Source organism: Phalacrocorax aristotelis, chromosome 1, assembly GCF_949628215.1.
Source record: "Phalacrocorax aristotelis chromosome 1, bGulAri2.1, whole genome shotgun sequence".
Classification (NCBI taxonomy): Eukaryota; Metazoa; Chordata; class Aves; order Suliformes; family Phalacrocoracidae; genus Phalacrocorax; species Phalacrocorax aristotelis.
Window position 1 is genome coordinate 76292437 of NC_134276.1, and position 16190 is coordinate 76308626.

Below are 16190 nucleotides of genomic sequence, written 5' to 3' on the forward strand. Positions count from 1 at the left end.
TAGGTCATGATTTGGGGGTTTTAGTTGCAAACAATTAATATATTTTTTCAGGGAAGACATAGTGAGTGCAACTCATATGCAAGTTCACCAGGTACCACACCTTGGAGTTAGATTAAATACTAAGGTCTGTACCAAACACAAGGACAAGTGGTTTTCTTTTTTTCCTGTTACTGATGACAAAGAAACCATCCCTAGTTTTATTCTGCATTATTCCACTCTGCTGTTTTCATGAGTGGCTTCACCTGAAGGCTCATGTGTTCAATGTCAAATTACCTAGTGATGCCTATGCTTCTGGATCAGATCCCATATTTTCCTTCCTGGTTGGCACATAGAAAGTGTACATCAAGTGTCCAGTTGTCTAGGACTTTGTATGTACCACTGATGGGATTTGGACTCTTTTCCACTCTGGCCCTTCTAAATCCTTCCATTTCTTTAACTTCCTTTTTTGCCTAGGCAATCTGCCCTTGACAGGTTCAATGACACAGTGGCAATGTGCTTTGCCCATAGTTCACTGTAAGTGAGAAAAGCTTTGGAAAGCAGCAATCCAGCCAATGGACTAAAGAACATAACTAAAAAAATCCAGGAAATCACTGGACAGTTGTTTTCCTGGATAATTCATCTCTCTAACAATGTTAAATATTCTGATAAATTATATTCTATTAAACTAGAAAATAATAGTAACAGGATGACAGATTGTGTCCACTACACAACAACTAGTATTTCCTGCCATACTGGAAAGTTTTGATGTCAGTGTGATTACATACTTACATCCTTTCTACAGGAAACTTGTTTCATTCTGTGTACCTTATAGGTGCATGTGAGAATCAGTTGTTTAGCTTCCAGCCTACACAGCATTATTGTCATCTAGCTGGGCAGGTTGTACATACCTGATAGAAAATAAGGTTTCACGTTCACTGATACAAATCTATGCCAAAACCATAATTCGCTCAAGTTTTATCGAAGCATCTACACTAGAAAGTGAGAAAGAGAACAAAAGGTTTTACTTCTGCTCCTGAAATGAAGTGTCTTAGCAAGGAACGTGCTAGTGTTCTCTTGATTGTTCTGTGAATAAAATTGAGGAATTGAGACCTGAAGAAGGGGAAACATCTCAAGAAACACCCTCATTCCTCCTCTGCCCAGAAGAGTGACAAGAACAGGGGCTGATGGGAATGAATCTATAAAAGATACAGGGAAACAGAAGCAGGACAGGTCTGGTCAGGTTTACCACTCCTCCAGTGAGATAGAACAGATAAATAGTGTAAGACAAGTATAGTCAGTGAATATTATAACTAATCAGATTTAAATACTGTTGTTTACTTTAATAACTTCATTTTCCTGTTCAAATGATTTAAAGGCAAGAAAGGCAAAGGGATATGTAATCAGACTTTGCTGTTGGTACCTGAAAAGGCAGATGCTATGTTTCTCAGTTCACAGAAAGTAGCTTTGCTGGACCAACACCTTTGAGGACCCAGGCATGCTCTTCAGGGTCAAAAGCAGTCAAGATTGCAAAAAAGGCTTGAACTTACTCAATTTGGAGTCTGCTAACACAGACAGTTGTAGAACTCCATGCCCAAGCAGTACACAACTGACTGTGTTACCATCACACTGTGTGTGCTCACGTTGCTGAATGCAATTGGAAAGAGGACGTTCAGACTCTGCAACCAGAGGGCAAGGGGGACTGCACACCTTCCTGGAACCAGGGCACAAGCACAGACAAGTGATGTAGTGTTGATTTGGTACACTCAGGGCATTTGCATGCATGAAGAAACTTTCCCTGGTCTGTGTACTGAATTCACCCAGCCCAGAAAAAATATGTACGCGTCAAGCGGAAAAGTTGTGGAAGCTGGTGACATTGGAAATCAGGCTGGCCAGTGCAAAGGGAATGGCTGTTATGAAGTCCAGAACACTGGACTTATTCTCCTGTGCAGAGCGCTAACCTTAAGCAATAAGCAGAAAACAGCGGCATGGCTTGAAACTGTGGTACCTGACCTATACCTTAGCCAGAAGGTAGCCTCATATAGAATCATAGAATAATTTGGGTTGGAAGGGACCTTTCAAGGTTATCTAGTCCAAACCCTCCCTGCAATGAGCAGGGATATCTTCAACTAGACCAGGTTGCTGAAAGCCCCATTCAGCCTGATCTTGAATGTTTCCAGGGGTGGGACATCTAGAATCATAGAATTATTAAGGTTGGAAAAGACCTCTAGGATCATCAAGTCCAACTGTCAGCTCAACACTACCGCATCTCCTAACCATGCCCTGAAGTGTCATGTCTACCTGTCTTTTAAGTACCTCTAGGGCTGGTGACACAACTACTTCCCTGGGAAGCCTGTTCCAATGTTTGGCCACTCTTTCAGTAATGTTTCTTAATATTCAATCTAAACCTCCCCTGATGCAGCTTGAAGCCATTTCCTCTTGTTCTATCTCTAGTAACTTGGGAGAAGAGACAAACACACACCTTGCTACAACCTCATTCAGGTAGTTGTAGAGAGCAATAACGTCTCCCCTCAGCCTCCTCTTCTCCAGGCTAAAGCACAATTCCCTCAGCTGCTTCTCATAAGACCTGCTCTCCAGACCCTTCAAAGTTTTGTTGCCCTTCTCTGGACACGCTCCAGCACCTCAATGTCTTTCTTGTAGTGTGGGGCTCAAAAATAAACACAGTACTTGAGGTGCGGCCTCATCAGTGCCGAGTACAGGGGCACAATCACCTCCCTGCTCCTATTCCAAATACAAGCCAGGATGCTTTTGGCCTTCTTGGCCACCTGGGCACACTGCTGGCTCATGTTCAGCCAGCTGTCAACCAGCACCCCCAGGTCCTTCTCCACCAGGCAGCTCTCCAGGCACCCTTCCCCAAGCCTGTAGTGTTGCATGGGGTTGTTGTGACCCAAGTGCGGGACCCAGCATCTACCACCTCTCTGTGCAACCTGTGCCAGTGTTTTACTGCCTTCGTCATACATTTATTCCTTAGATCTGGTCTAAATCTACCCTCTTTTATTTTAAAATCATTAGCCCCAGCACATCAAAATTCTTGAATGGAGCACCTGCTACATCCATTTGTCCATGGGGATTTGCTAAATCCAAGCCTACTGGTGAAGCCATTACTCACAGGAATCCTTCCACACCGTGGCCATTGCTTCTCTCAGAAATAGACAGGAAAGCTCTGCATGACAAAAGCTCTCAGGACATTCACCTACCTTTTAGGTTGTGCCCTGTACAAACACCTGTATGAAAAATGTGTGACAGAAATGAGTGAAAATTATGTGAATGAAGTGGTAAAGAGGGTGTCTTTCTATTCTGACCCATTTGTCTCCATGTAGAAAAACAATGGCTGTAACCAAGCTTTTCCCGGTTACATTACAGAAGTACAGGGTAAGGGAAATGAGTAAGATTACACCCTGTTCCATGAGTAGTTCAGAAGAACTTAATAATGACATCAGTTTGTCAAAGCACCATGAAAATATGCCACCCAGGCAAATTCACAGCTTCCGTCCTTTTTCTGCCTCATTACTGTAGCTGCCACATGGAAACTGGTTTTCAGGGAGGAGGTAGGTTTACTTTTGTCTTTGTCTGTTGATTACTTTTACTCCAAAGAAGCTAGGCAAATAAATACTGCATTTTGTTATTTTTCCTAGTTTTAGTGTTGTTAAAATAACTATAAGTTGTGGGTAGATACTATCTGCAAATGCATGCTTTTGTGTGATGAATGTCTTATCCAAAATTTTAATGGTGTATTTTTTCTACAGTCTAAAATTAATTATATAAAAATATTTTAAAATTAGAAGAGTTGCCAGTATTAATGGCCTCATCCACATTGCAGTATTTTGCTTGTTAAGTTAAAACCTGCATTACAGCATTGAAGAGTGCTTGTCACTTTCTATATTCTCTTGAAAGCACAGTCTGTGTTCAGGTTTTAGCTCTTTACATCCATAGAGCAAAATCACTATGCAGAGTGAATCCCTTTTAGGAGTACTGCATGTAGGCACCAGTAGAATGTAAGTGTGCCAGTGTCTTTTCTTTAATACAATATTAATGTTGAAGTAGATTTCACGTACACACAGGTCTCTGAAAATGTTACAGGAATGTAGGGATAATTTTATCCTAATAGCACAACCAACATGCAAGCAGTAATTCTACCTTACATATTCCTCTGGACAAAAATAATTTTCCAAGTGTTTCAGAGGCAAAGCTGGGAAAAGTTCTATTCAAGAACTACTGAATAAAAGTAAAAATTCTTTTGGGGTCAAGGCACAGAGGTAAAAGCCTGTCCTTCCTTGTTAATAATCCTCTTTACCACATAGGACTGCAGAGACAAGTTTTCTTTTCTTTGATATTTTTCTGCAGCTACTACTGAATGAATTAATTGTTTTTCTTTGCTTGTATGCACGGCTTTTCTTTAGCCGTTAAACTGTCTTTATCTCAACCCGCAAGTTTTCTCACTTTTACCCTTCTGATTCTCTCCCCCATCCCACTGGGGAGGAGTGAGCAAGCAGGTGGGTGGTGCTTAGCTACCGGCTCAGGTTAAGCCACAAGTGGTTAAGCAAGAAGTCACTGGAACAATTCAGTTAGTCCTCAAGTATGAACTGGAAAGAGAAAAATTTCAGTGTCTCATTGAAATAACAGGAGATAATGGGAGAAATGTCTCATGAAGACTTAGCTCTGTTCCAGGCATTGCTAAAATTAAAAGTAGAAATATTACACTTACACTGTGGGTGAATATATTAGGCTCAAAAATAAACCTTAAAGGAGGTGTAGTCATACTTGTCTACTCTGCTAGGTTTTCTTTGGCATATCCACAGTAAGATGAATAAAGAAAAAATGAAAAATGAATCCCCCCAAAACCTGGGAAAAAAATCCTGTCATCAAAGGGAATAAAATAACTTACACATACCTGAGTAATCTTCCCAGCATGTGCTTGGTGTTGGTATGAACATGACACTGTGCAGCTGACCATGGCTGTTTTATAGGCAGAATAACGTTCTGGCTGTAGAACTTAGGCTAATTTAAGAACATCTGAGTATATCTCTATATGCTTCTCTTGGATATAAAAAACTGAGGCCATCACTGAAGAGGCCAAGGATGTGGTTTCATTTGCTTTTTCCTTGACCACAATGCCATTTTAGGAGTTCCTTTCACCCTATTTCCTGTGTTGCCACTCAACTCATCTGCTTGATGGGCCACATGTGAACCAGGTTGTGATCTGATTTGAAGCCAGAGTAACCCTTTTTTTCTTTTGAGTTGCAGCATTGTCAAAGGCTTTACAAAGCCTATCCCCCTAAGACCCTTGCACAGCACCTGTGATCATACTTCAGACTGCTGCATTTACTTCACAATTTCTTGACAGGAAGAAAATTTCTCTGTTTCTTTTGTAAATGAGGAAGTGAAGTACACAGATTTGATTGACCCTGTCTCATACCGTGAATCTGTGGCAGACCAGAGAACTGAGCAAAGCTGTCTATCACCTCAGTACAGTACCATAATCATTGGACCCTCAGGAGTGTTTTGTTGTACATATATATATAAATTTGCATTAAGCTGGATATAAGCAACTATATGCCGAGAGCTTAGGTGCCTTCAGTAACTAGATAGGGGTCAACATTTCTTGCAGCAGCAGAAACAGCTTAGACAGCTCTCCTCTGGGTCTTTGTTGCTAACCCACAGTGTCATCTCAGATGACCTTGTTCCATTGTTTGTGGTAAAGAATGCTAAGCGAGATGAAAAAAACAAAACAAAAAAACCCAACCAACCAACAAAAAAAATCTGCTGGGGTGGGAAGAGCTTTATTAGTTTTAGCGATGATCCCTTCTTCAGAACTACTCACTATGAGACCCCACAAGAAATGGCACTAGCACAGCCAGGGAGGCAGGATGGAATCAGGAAGGAGCCATGGAGGATGGGGAAGGCCAGTGGATGTTTAGGCCAACACTGCTGTCAACAGAAATGCTGCTGAACCAAGCTCTTGAAACAGTTTCAACCTTCCTCTTGGAAGAGAGGAAGTTTTCCAGAAATCCAGGAGTACTGTGACAACTTTGCTGTCTCTTGAAGAATTCCTCTTTATTTCCAAAGGAATCAGATGATTGCTAGTCTTGAGACTCCTTTGCAAGGTCCTGTCCCTGACAACATTTCTCCTAGCACATGCTGAATCCTAGTGTGATGAGCATGAAGTGAACACTTCCACCAAGGTGTTCTGAGGGATGAGGTTTAAGTCATCCGGCTTTCTTTGTAACCAAGCCACAGAACATCATATTAGGTCAGGTCTCCTAGATAACAGCCTTTGCCTCTGAAAACTGTGATTCTAGCCACATTTATTACATGCCTACACTTGTAGTACACCCAAACGACAACAACTTAATTCTGTAGAGAAGTTCCAAGAGCCTCCATACAGCACAGTAGCTGCCTGGAGCAAGCCATGAAAAAATATTACGTGCAAGAGTCTGTTTGAATTCCTTCTTTTCTGGAGAAGGATTGCCTTTTCTCACATTACAGCTGAAGAGAGGAAAGGAACCAGAAGGAAAATAGACCTTTTGAATCCTCCCATTGGTCATCCTATTGGCAAGGGATCTGGTAGAGGCCAAAAAAAATTATTGGATTCAAAAGAGAATAAGGAAATTAATGGTGGATCAGGCTTTCTCGCACTGCTAAAGACAGTGATCTATGAGGTAGCCCCTACCTTTGCAAGTCCATAGGGCACTGGTAGATGAGAGAACATATAGGCAAAGGCCTGCTTGGTGCCTTCTCACTCCTACTTTTCACCCTAAGCATCCCCTGATGTCAGAAGTTTTGGTCTGCTCAATAACAGCATTTCTTTTGAAATCAGTGCTGTCAATTATATGGTCAGATGCTTGTGGGAACATAAGGAAAAAGAGGCTTCCAACGTGGATTGCAGTGGAGGTTGGACAGGAGACAGTCACTTGGTCTCATAACATGGTAGTTGCTAAGCCCTGTTAGGGAACCTTTGTTAGACACGTAGGGAGTTTCAAGGCGAACAGGGGAGGTACAAGTCAAGGTGATACCTGTAGTGCTTCAGCTCAGTGAATCACTGTCTTGGAAATCTGTCACCCAGTCCTTCAATTCATGATGACAGTAGTCAAGAAGAGGTACTACATGATTATTATTTCCTGTCGGAGATCTCACCTTTTGATTGGGAAGAAACACACAAGGAATTCATTCCTCATGTGAATACACAACCTGAATAGCTATCAACTCTTGCTTCAGTTCTGTCTTGATTTTACACTAACGACATGGATATTCAGGCTGGCTTCTACCAAGTTCACTGCAAACAAAATTCCCACTACCCTTGAATTCAAAGTGCCAGAATGGATTAGCAACCGTTTTCAATTCAAGAACAAACAATATGCCACTACTGAGACACTTCTGCAGGGGCTAGCTTCAGGAAGCAGTCTCAGGTTTGGGCTGTAATCACCCAGCTGTTACACAGAAGAAAGTGATGGACAGGTTATTTTAAATCCTTAGTCCTTTATAAGCCAACCAAGGCTCCGAGCACTTAAGACAAACACGGAAGAGAGAACTTGCCTGGCTTATGGTTGTAGCATTCCACTGTAGACTGGACCTTAGATAGACAGGGGATCTAAACAAAAGGCACAACAGTGACTGCCTTTGTTATTAGCTTCCACTACATCACTGTGTCTGAGTTGATTAGAGCTAAATCCTAGTCGCATCTTCAGCATCTGTAACATTGATAGATTATCCTCCTAGCTCAACAAAATAAAATCGTTGCTATCTTAAAGTAAGCACATAACTGCAAGTCCCAAACAATATGCAGTTGGATTTACTAATCAGGTGGCTAAAAATTACTACAAGGGTTTGCAGAGATCTGCATGATTTGAACCATTATACAGTCTTTCCAGAATGGACATGGGATGTTCTTCCTGTGTTTGCAGGCATGAATGGGACAGCCATTGAAAATTTCGTCTGTGTCATTTTTAATGTTTCCTTCATGAACTGCACTTGGGATGTGGGCAGGACTGCTTCAGGAGATACCCAATATTTCCTGTACTGGAAGACCTCAGGTCTCTTCTACCCAACGACCTCAGGGTAAGTAGGTCTGCTTGAATCTAGGGAATTTTGATTTCTGGTCTGACATGTGACATTGTCAATATTTAACTGATGCAATATGTCATGTAAAGGAAAGAAGATTTCACAGAATGCCAGAATTACACCGAAGATAATTGTGGAAGGCATACAGGATGTAGATTCCAAAACGTGACAATAGAAAATACAAAAGCTCATTTCCTGGTAAACGTGTCTAGAAGTGGACAAACCATTCGGTCATATGAGAAGATGATTATCCTGTACAAAATTGGTAAGGATTTTTTTTTCAATTTTATTTGCAGTTTTATGCTAAGGGAATGAAGAATTTATTCCTGGAAAAAAACCCATACGTTTTAAAACTACTGCTTCTCAGAACTGTTTTTTGTTGTTGTTGTTGTTTGTTGGTTTTCTTTTCCCCAGACTTGATGGCTCAAAAGTCAAAAATATAAGAACAAACAAAACCAAAATAATTTAAAAGACAATCTGAAATCATAGGTCAGAGAGTTGTGAAATATTTCAGTCAAATATATGTTCTGTGAAAGAAAGGTGTCATCTTTTGGGATTAACTAGCTAAGGATGCCTGACTGGGACTATCCAGATGTTGGTTTTGTATCATTACCTCATAATTCTGTTCATCCACACAAATACCAATTACCTTAACACTGTTGCTAATTAAAAAAAAGAAAACAAACACAAAACAACAACAAAAAAAGCCCCAAACCTGCACAGATAGCATGTTGAATTCAGTAGAATCTAAGAAATTGTCTGTGTTTTTACTTTTACCTACTGTTGCTGCTGATAGTCCAGGCTCCTCAACTGGAGCGTTAAATCAGGGAGTCTTGCTTCAGAATATGGGGTGAATATAATAATTCTAGTAAAGCTGTATTACAATTTTTTAGACCAGTTGCTTGAACACTTACCTGTATTTTAAAAAGGCAGAGTGAAGAGAGATAATTAGTAATCAATAATATTTCTGGTTATATTATTGTAGAAAAGCTCACCCCTCCATTAAATGTCACTGTGAATTGTACAGAAGCTTCTCATGGTTGTGAAATTCGGTGGCAACCACCTCGCACAAGTCATGTGAAAAGATATGCTTGTTTCAAATATGAAATTGTCATAGAAAACAAGGTACGAATAATTATGACTCTTAATAGCATTTGGTATGCTTGTATTTCCACACATACTACCATACAACCAGCACCCTGTTCTCTTTCCCTGCTTAACTAATCTCTCCTTTTCGATATGTAGTGCCCCTCTTGCATGTGAGCTGAGGACGGCTGTCACTCACAAATAGGGGCAGCAAACTGAAGGAGTATTTTCAGTCCACACCCGGTTCTTAAAGAAACTGGGCAAGGGATTCCCCACACTGAGGCTGAATAGTTATTCTAGCATGGACCATATTACCTTTATGACTTTATGATAAACAGTTATAGGTTACATCAGATGAATTTTAAATATACTACAAAGAAAGAAATCAAAGCTACTGTTAAATTGGATACAACCCATTTTATGTGTCCCTGTAGGGCAGTTTGGGCCCCAGTGCAGTCTTTCAGTCCTAGTGCTGGTTTTGATGAAGTTAGGTCAGGAACTTCTGCTCTGTGGTTTTCCTCTTTGCAGCCTCCTATGCCATCAGTCACCTTTTGTCATGTCTTTCACAAACTCACTTTGCATTTTTTCTTTTTGTAGTCATCATGACTGCTCAGTCGGGTTTATAGTAGTACTAAATTGGGTCCAGAGAAGTAGCACATGCTTTATTACAAAGGTGCACCTGTAAGTTAGGATGTATTGCAGGAACTTTGAGGTATCTCCACCCGGACCCCCGTAACTTCCATCCTACCCTTTTCGTATCCAGCCATGCCTTGTTCTCCTATTGCCTCCATTTACTGATACCAGCATGGTGTTGCTGAAAAGGTTCAGGAGTTTATGTCTGAAGTAAGACTGCAGCGTATACAGTCAGGATGGTTGCACCCCAGCTGTCACATTCAGATGTAAGGGGCAGCAATACAGCATCTGTTCATTGTGGGATTTTATTGAGTCCCATGTCCTTACTTTTTAACTTAAAGTGAAAAGAACCATCCATGTCTTTCAATAAAAAGAAATATTCTGTCAGATTATTGGATCAGAATATCCAGATTTGCCAGGTCTTGACTGCATACCGTTGTTATCCACTTCAGGAACTGCTAGTATTCCGAAGACTTGGATAAATATGGAGAGTAGTATTAAAACCATCAAAAACAAAGTTTGAAATATTGGTGGAAACATTTGTGAGTCCATTATTCCAACAGCAAAAAGTAAAAGAAATGGAGACATGACATAGCTTAATTAAATGTTTAAGCATGTAAAAGCTACACAGACAAAAGTTTTAATGGAAAAAGACATTGTTCCAGTTCGCTAGTATTTTTTTAGATACTTTGTTTTGTACAGGTAAAACATAATTTTAAATGGTGGGCAACTTGAGCCTTTTTAAAATTTAGTTATTTGGTACTCAGTTCTGCAAACAAACTGAAAGGGCACAGTATTTCAGAGAACCAGTGCTGAGGAAAAACCTTTTAGAGGAAGAACAGTGTGGTGGGTTGACCCTGGCTGGACACCAGGTGCCCACCAAAGCTGCTCTATCACTCCCCTCCTCAGCTGGACAGGGGAGAGAAAATATAATGAAAGGCTCATGGGTCGAGATAAGGACAGGGAGAGATCACTCAGCAGTTACTGTCACAGGCAAAACATACTCGACTTGGGGAAATCTGTTTAATTTATTACCAATCAAGTCAGAGTAGGATAATCAGAAATAAAAACTAAATCTTAAAACACCTTCCCCCCACCCCTCCCCTCTTCCTGGGCTTACCTTTACTCCTGAATACTCCACCTCCTCCCTCACAGTGGCAAAGGGGGATGGGGAATGGGGGTTGCTGTCAGTTCATCACATGTTGTCTCTGCTGCTCCCTCCTTCTCAGGAGGACTTCTCACACTCTTCCCCTGATCCAATGTGGGTCCCTCCCATGGGAAAGAGTCCTCCACAAACTTCTTCAAAGTGAGTCCTTCCCACAGGCTGCAGTTCTTCACGAACTGCTCCAGCGTGGGTCCCTTCCCCAGGGTGCAGCCCTTCAGGAACAGACTGCTCCAGCGTGGGTCCCCCACGGGGTCACAGGTCCTGCCAGCAAACCTGCTCCAGCGTGGGCTCCTCTCTCCATGGGTCCACAGGTCCTGCCAAGAGCCTGCTCCAACATGGGCTTCCCAGGGGGTCACAGCCTCTCCTTCACACATCCACCTGCTCTGGCGTGGGGTCCTCCACGGGCTGCAGGTGGATATCTGCTTCATCATTAACCTCCATGGGCTGCAGGGGATCAGCCTGGCTCGCCATGGTCTTCACCACAGGCTGCAGGGGAATCTCTGCTCTGGTGCCTCCTGCCCCTCCTTCTTCACTGATCTTGGTGTCTACAGGGTTGTTTCTGTCACATATTCTCACTTCTCTCTCCAGCTGCAGTTGCACAGGTTTTTTTCCCCCCTTCTTAAATACCTTATCCCAGAGGCGCTACCACCATCGCTGATGGGTTCGGCCTTGGCCAGCAGTGGGTCCATCTTGGAGCTGGCTGGCACTGGCTCTGTTGGACATGGGGGAAGCTTCTAGCAGCCTCTCTCAGAAGCCACCCCTGTAGCCCCGGCACTAGCAAAACCCTGCTGTGCAAACCCAGTACAAACAGCTTAACTTCACAGCCTTTAAAAGAACACCTTTAAAATATTAAACGTACTTTTTTTTTCCCCTGCAAATCAAACATTCATAAGGCAGAACCTCTTATTACACAGTAACAAAGAGAACAATCATAAATACTGTCATTATCTTTTGTTGCTAGGCTGATCCTGAGAACATCAACACGACATCTAAAACAGTAAGTCTTTATTACTGTATTAATCTAACGTTTATGCTGGATTGAAATGCCACTTCTATCAGAGCATCCTCCAATCAAATTGTTTTGGATTCACACTACCAGTTTCAGTATACTATATATGCTCTTTATTGACAATTTTCCTAAACTCAAACTTTTAAACTGTTATTTATAAAACATGGTACAAAAAAATAGCTGCACATGTGGAACTTCATATTACTTCTATGCAAGTCACAAAATCTTCCATTTTATAGTCTCTTGTACTTCCTACCAAATTCATATGAATCACAGAATCACACAGGTTGGAAGGGACCTCAGGGAGCATCTAGCCAAACCCTTCTGGGAAGAGCACAGTCGAGACAAGATGGCCCAGCACCCTGTCCAGACGACTCTTGAAGGTGTCCAACGTGGCCGAGTCAACCACTTCCCTGGGGAGATTATTCCAATGGTGACTGTCCCCACTGTGAAAAATTTCCCTCTCGTGTCCGATCGGAATCTCCCCAAGAGCAACTTGTGTCCATTCCCCCTTGTCCTCTCCATGGGACTCCGTGTCAAAAGGGAGTCTCCATCTTCTTTGCAGCTACCCCTTAAGTACTGGTACATGGTGATGGGATCCCCTCTGAGCCTCCTTTTCTCAAGGCTGAACAAACCCAGTTCTCCCAGCCTATCCTCGTACGGCAGGCTTCCCAGTCCTCTGATTGTCTTGGTGGCCCTTCTCTGGACCCCTTCCAGCCTGTCCACATCCTTTTTGTGCAGCGGGGACCAGAACTGTGCACAGTCCTCCAGGTGTGGCCTGACAAGCGCTGAGTAGAGTGGATAAGGACTTCTTTCTCTCTGCTGGTGATGCCCTTTTTGATGGAACACACATCCATTTATATGTATAAATGTGGATGATAATGCCACATTACACTTAGACACACAAAATGTGACGAAATTTTTTCTTTATAATGGTCTCTGGAAGGGGTTGAGATGCAGGATGCAAGAAAATATCACCTGGAAGATTAAGCCAGTATAAAGAAGGAAAAAGAAATTCATGTTTACAAGGAAGCTTAATATTCTTCTGAGAAGGATTTCAATATATGTCAAATTTTTCCCTTCTGTTTAATCTGGCTGTTAAACTCTGCTTCAGTTTTAAAAATTTCCGTGGTAAGGAAATGCCAGATCTTTAAAGAATTATCTTACAGTAGAATGAAACATTCACAGACTGAAAATAAACTTTTTTTTTCTTTTCCCAAAAAGTCCCATTGTTTAGCAGAGGCTAAGGAGCCAGGGAAGAATACTGCAGGTTTCATCTTCACAACACCAGTAACAGAAATGTTCAAACAAAAGGAATTAGGATGGAACAAGCTAATTTATTAAGGCATAATTTTCTATTTGTTGTTTCGCTCTAGTCTGGTGAGACTAGAGAGAATGACTAGTTCACAGAAGGATGCGTAAAATCTTTTGTAATCTCCTGCATCATTAAATGAACCTGATTCATTCTTAACATCTGTACATCTAGTGAATAAAAAGTTCTCAGTCTAGTTGTTTTGTATTTAGGAAAGAAACGTCTCAGGAAACTCCTACATATTTGGGAGCTTCAGTGCAGGAAAAAGGTACAGCGTCAAAATCAGAGCGACTGACAATAATTGTTTAGTGAGCAGAAGCTGGGGAGAGTGGAGTACACCCGTAGAGTTTGGTAAGAGTGAAAATCACCTCCTTGACTTAGCTCTCCCTCAGTTATTAATTGTCTGCCTCATTTATTACTTCATACTTACAGGTATCAACACATTGATATTTACACATTAATGTGCTAGGATGAAAAGGAGCAAAGAATCGGCATATCTCTTAATGTGAGGGAGGTCTCCGAGCATTCTGGTGTGAGAGTGTGTGCTTCTTGCAAGGAGACAGTGAATAAAGCAGACCTTTTCAAGGTCTGTTCCCAGCTCTTTTCCTTCTTTCATTTCTACTTCTGGTTTTATAAACTTCTCTTTTCTCCTGTTACTTTTGGCCACCTTGGATTCTGAAGAACTCTCTAGGCCTCAGTTCCTCCCAAAATGCTCGGTAAGGTCTCAGATTACCATAGACAGTCCACATACTTCCATCCATCTCGTTCCTTTACATGTTACAGGACACAGAGGTGCTAAGCTAAGGAAGAAGCCACTTCATACCAGTGCTTGACACTGTCGTGCGAAGCAGATTGCACATAGCTATGCAATCATTCCTGTTCTGTCATATCATGTCAGTCAACACTTTGATGATTGCTTGTCTTTCAGGAAAAGAACAGCTTAGATCTACTTCATCATATACGTTATTTCTGACACCAGTGGTGGTAGCAAGTCTCGTACTTATTCTCTGCGCAGTGTAAGCCTTATTTCTTTGCACAATTTTTATTCTGTCGTTGTAATAACACCTCTTTCCCCAACAGAAAATTTCTGGCCTCCTTTTAAAGGAGAGGAGGGAGGGAGAAAATTGACACTGAACTATAGCAGGAACCATGACCTGCTGGATGCTCCTCAAGTAGGCTCTATATTTCTGATTCCCAAACTTCTTACCCATCTGATCAATATAACATAATGCTTTCCATTTACTAGGGCAAGGCTTTATATCAGTGCTGCTTTCCTGCCAACAGACCCTGCAATGTAGAATGGCATGAAATTGTTTCCTTGTTTTGAGGATATTTCCCTTTCAGATACTTAAAAAGCAACTTCCTATGATTCTTTAATAAGTCATAAAGTAAATTATTATCATCCAAATTCTGAGCAATGAAATTATACCATTGTACTCAGCCTACATAATTTTTAGTTTGGTTTTTTTTTTTTTCGCTACTTTTCTCTTAGAGGAACAAAATAATACCTCAGAAGCATTATTATATAGCATGTCTTCATACGTTCACATACGGTCTTTTCTTCACCAACACTTTTTGCCATTGTAGAAGGATTTATTTGAAAAAAACGTCTGCTACAGTACCACAGCCAAGAGACCCATTCCATGATATCTCTCCAATAGATTTCCAGGTACGTTTTCCTTCCATTTGCCTGAAATTTTTTGGAAGTAAGGATCCATTGCAGTCTCAAAGGTATTACCTAAGTGTCAGAAAGATCCACAGAAGCAAGGATATGTTTTCTTTCTTGTTCTTGGGGTATTGGAGGAGAAGGTCCATACGCAATAATTCTTTTTCTCCTTTTCCATTCTGAAACCCTCATCATCTCTCTACCTGGAGTATTGGACAAAATACAAAATTTCACCCTGCTCTTCCTACAAGCCATATGCTATCACTAGCATAGCACTGATCTTAAACTTCTCAGCCCAATAATAACGCAGAATCAGACTGTTGGTCAGCCTTGGGAAGAGAAGGGGCAAATAAATCTACTGCTGGCCAAAACCAGTTGTGCCATAGCAGATGTTGAGACCCATGTTAGTTTTTGGCAGTGATGCTGAAGGAGGAAAAGTTTCTAGGGTGCAGTAAGCACAAAAGTAGAGCAGAGAGCTGAGAGGTTCTATCTTATGTGGAGAGCTGAAGACACTGGCGAGAAGAAGGAACAGACAGACATTGCAAGTAACAGAAGGGAGCAGTCTATCTAGAGAGCATTTGCAAAGTTTGCTGCAATTTGCTGAAATTCTTTAAGATGGCTACAGCCAGGTCTGGAAGCAAGAATGTCTCTACAAGGACACACTGGATCACTGGTGAGCCTTTATAAATCCTTTTACTTTCTGTTCCTTCATCACGTTAACTTTCCTACATTTAAAAAGATGAGCCTTCTCGTTTTGAGTTGAAAAGTCTTTTGCTCCTCTTTGGGGAGTTTGTCACAGAGGGAAGACCTAGACATGTCTACTTCAGTCCTCACATTGCCAGAGTCCCACTACAGCTTCTAGATTCTATATACTAGCTAACAACTCTCTGAATAACAGGAAAATCGTAAACTCATGGCTAATCTCATGCATGAAACACTAATGAAATGTTTTGTTCTTCCTTTAATAGACAGACTATAAGAATCAATTAATAAAGCATGAAACTGAAGAAATAATTATTGAAGAAGTGGCTTAACAGCACGCAAGTGAAACAAGGAACTTGAATTTTTTCAAATATAAATATCTTATTGATAGTCATTTACAGGCTTTACACATTTTCTCCTTCTTGCAAGCAGAGACAATAGCATTGCCTGTAGAGACAATTCCCCAAGAGCCTATCTTTAAAAGCTTATTTGTATTTGATTGCATTTTCCATAAAGAATTTCAGTTGTTTGGACTATTTTTCATTCTTCTTATGATGAGTAT

At 41.2% G+C, this 16190-nt stretch overlaps 1 protein-coding gene across 2 annotated transcripts; it reads left to right on the forward strand.

Annotated features, from left to right (window-relative positions):
* The first annotated feature begins 3460 nt into the window (after nt 1-3460).
* On the forward strand, nt 3461-16169 carry LOC142057760 (granulocyte-macrophage colony-stimulating factor receptor subunit alpha-like). 2 transcript variants are annotated; one of them, XM_075094429.1, is made up of 9 exons: nt 3461-3545; nt 7899-8052; nt 8145-8320; nt 9041-9180; nt 11901-11936; nt 13473-13611; nt 14189-14276; nt 14848-14929; nt 15895-16169. In XM_075094429.1, exons 1-9 carry the CDS (start codon nt 3521-3523, stop codon nt 15958-15960), a joined length of 906 nt encoding a protein of 301 aa, XP_074950530.1. In that variant the 5' UTR covers nt 3461-3520; the 3' UTR covers nt 15961-16169. The 2 variants fall into 2 exon arrangements, with proteins under 2 accessions (XP_074950530.1, XP_074950534.1); XM_075094433.1 differs by lacking the exon at nt 14189-14276 and adding an exon at nt 14341-14432.
* Nucleotides 16170-16190: the final 21 nt, after the last annotated feature.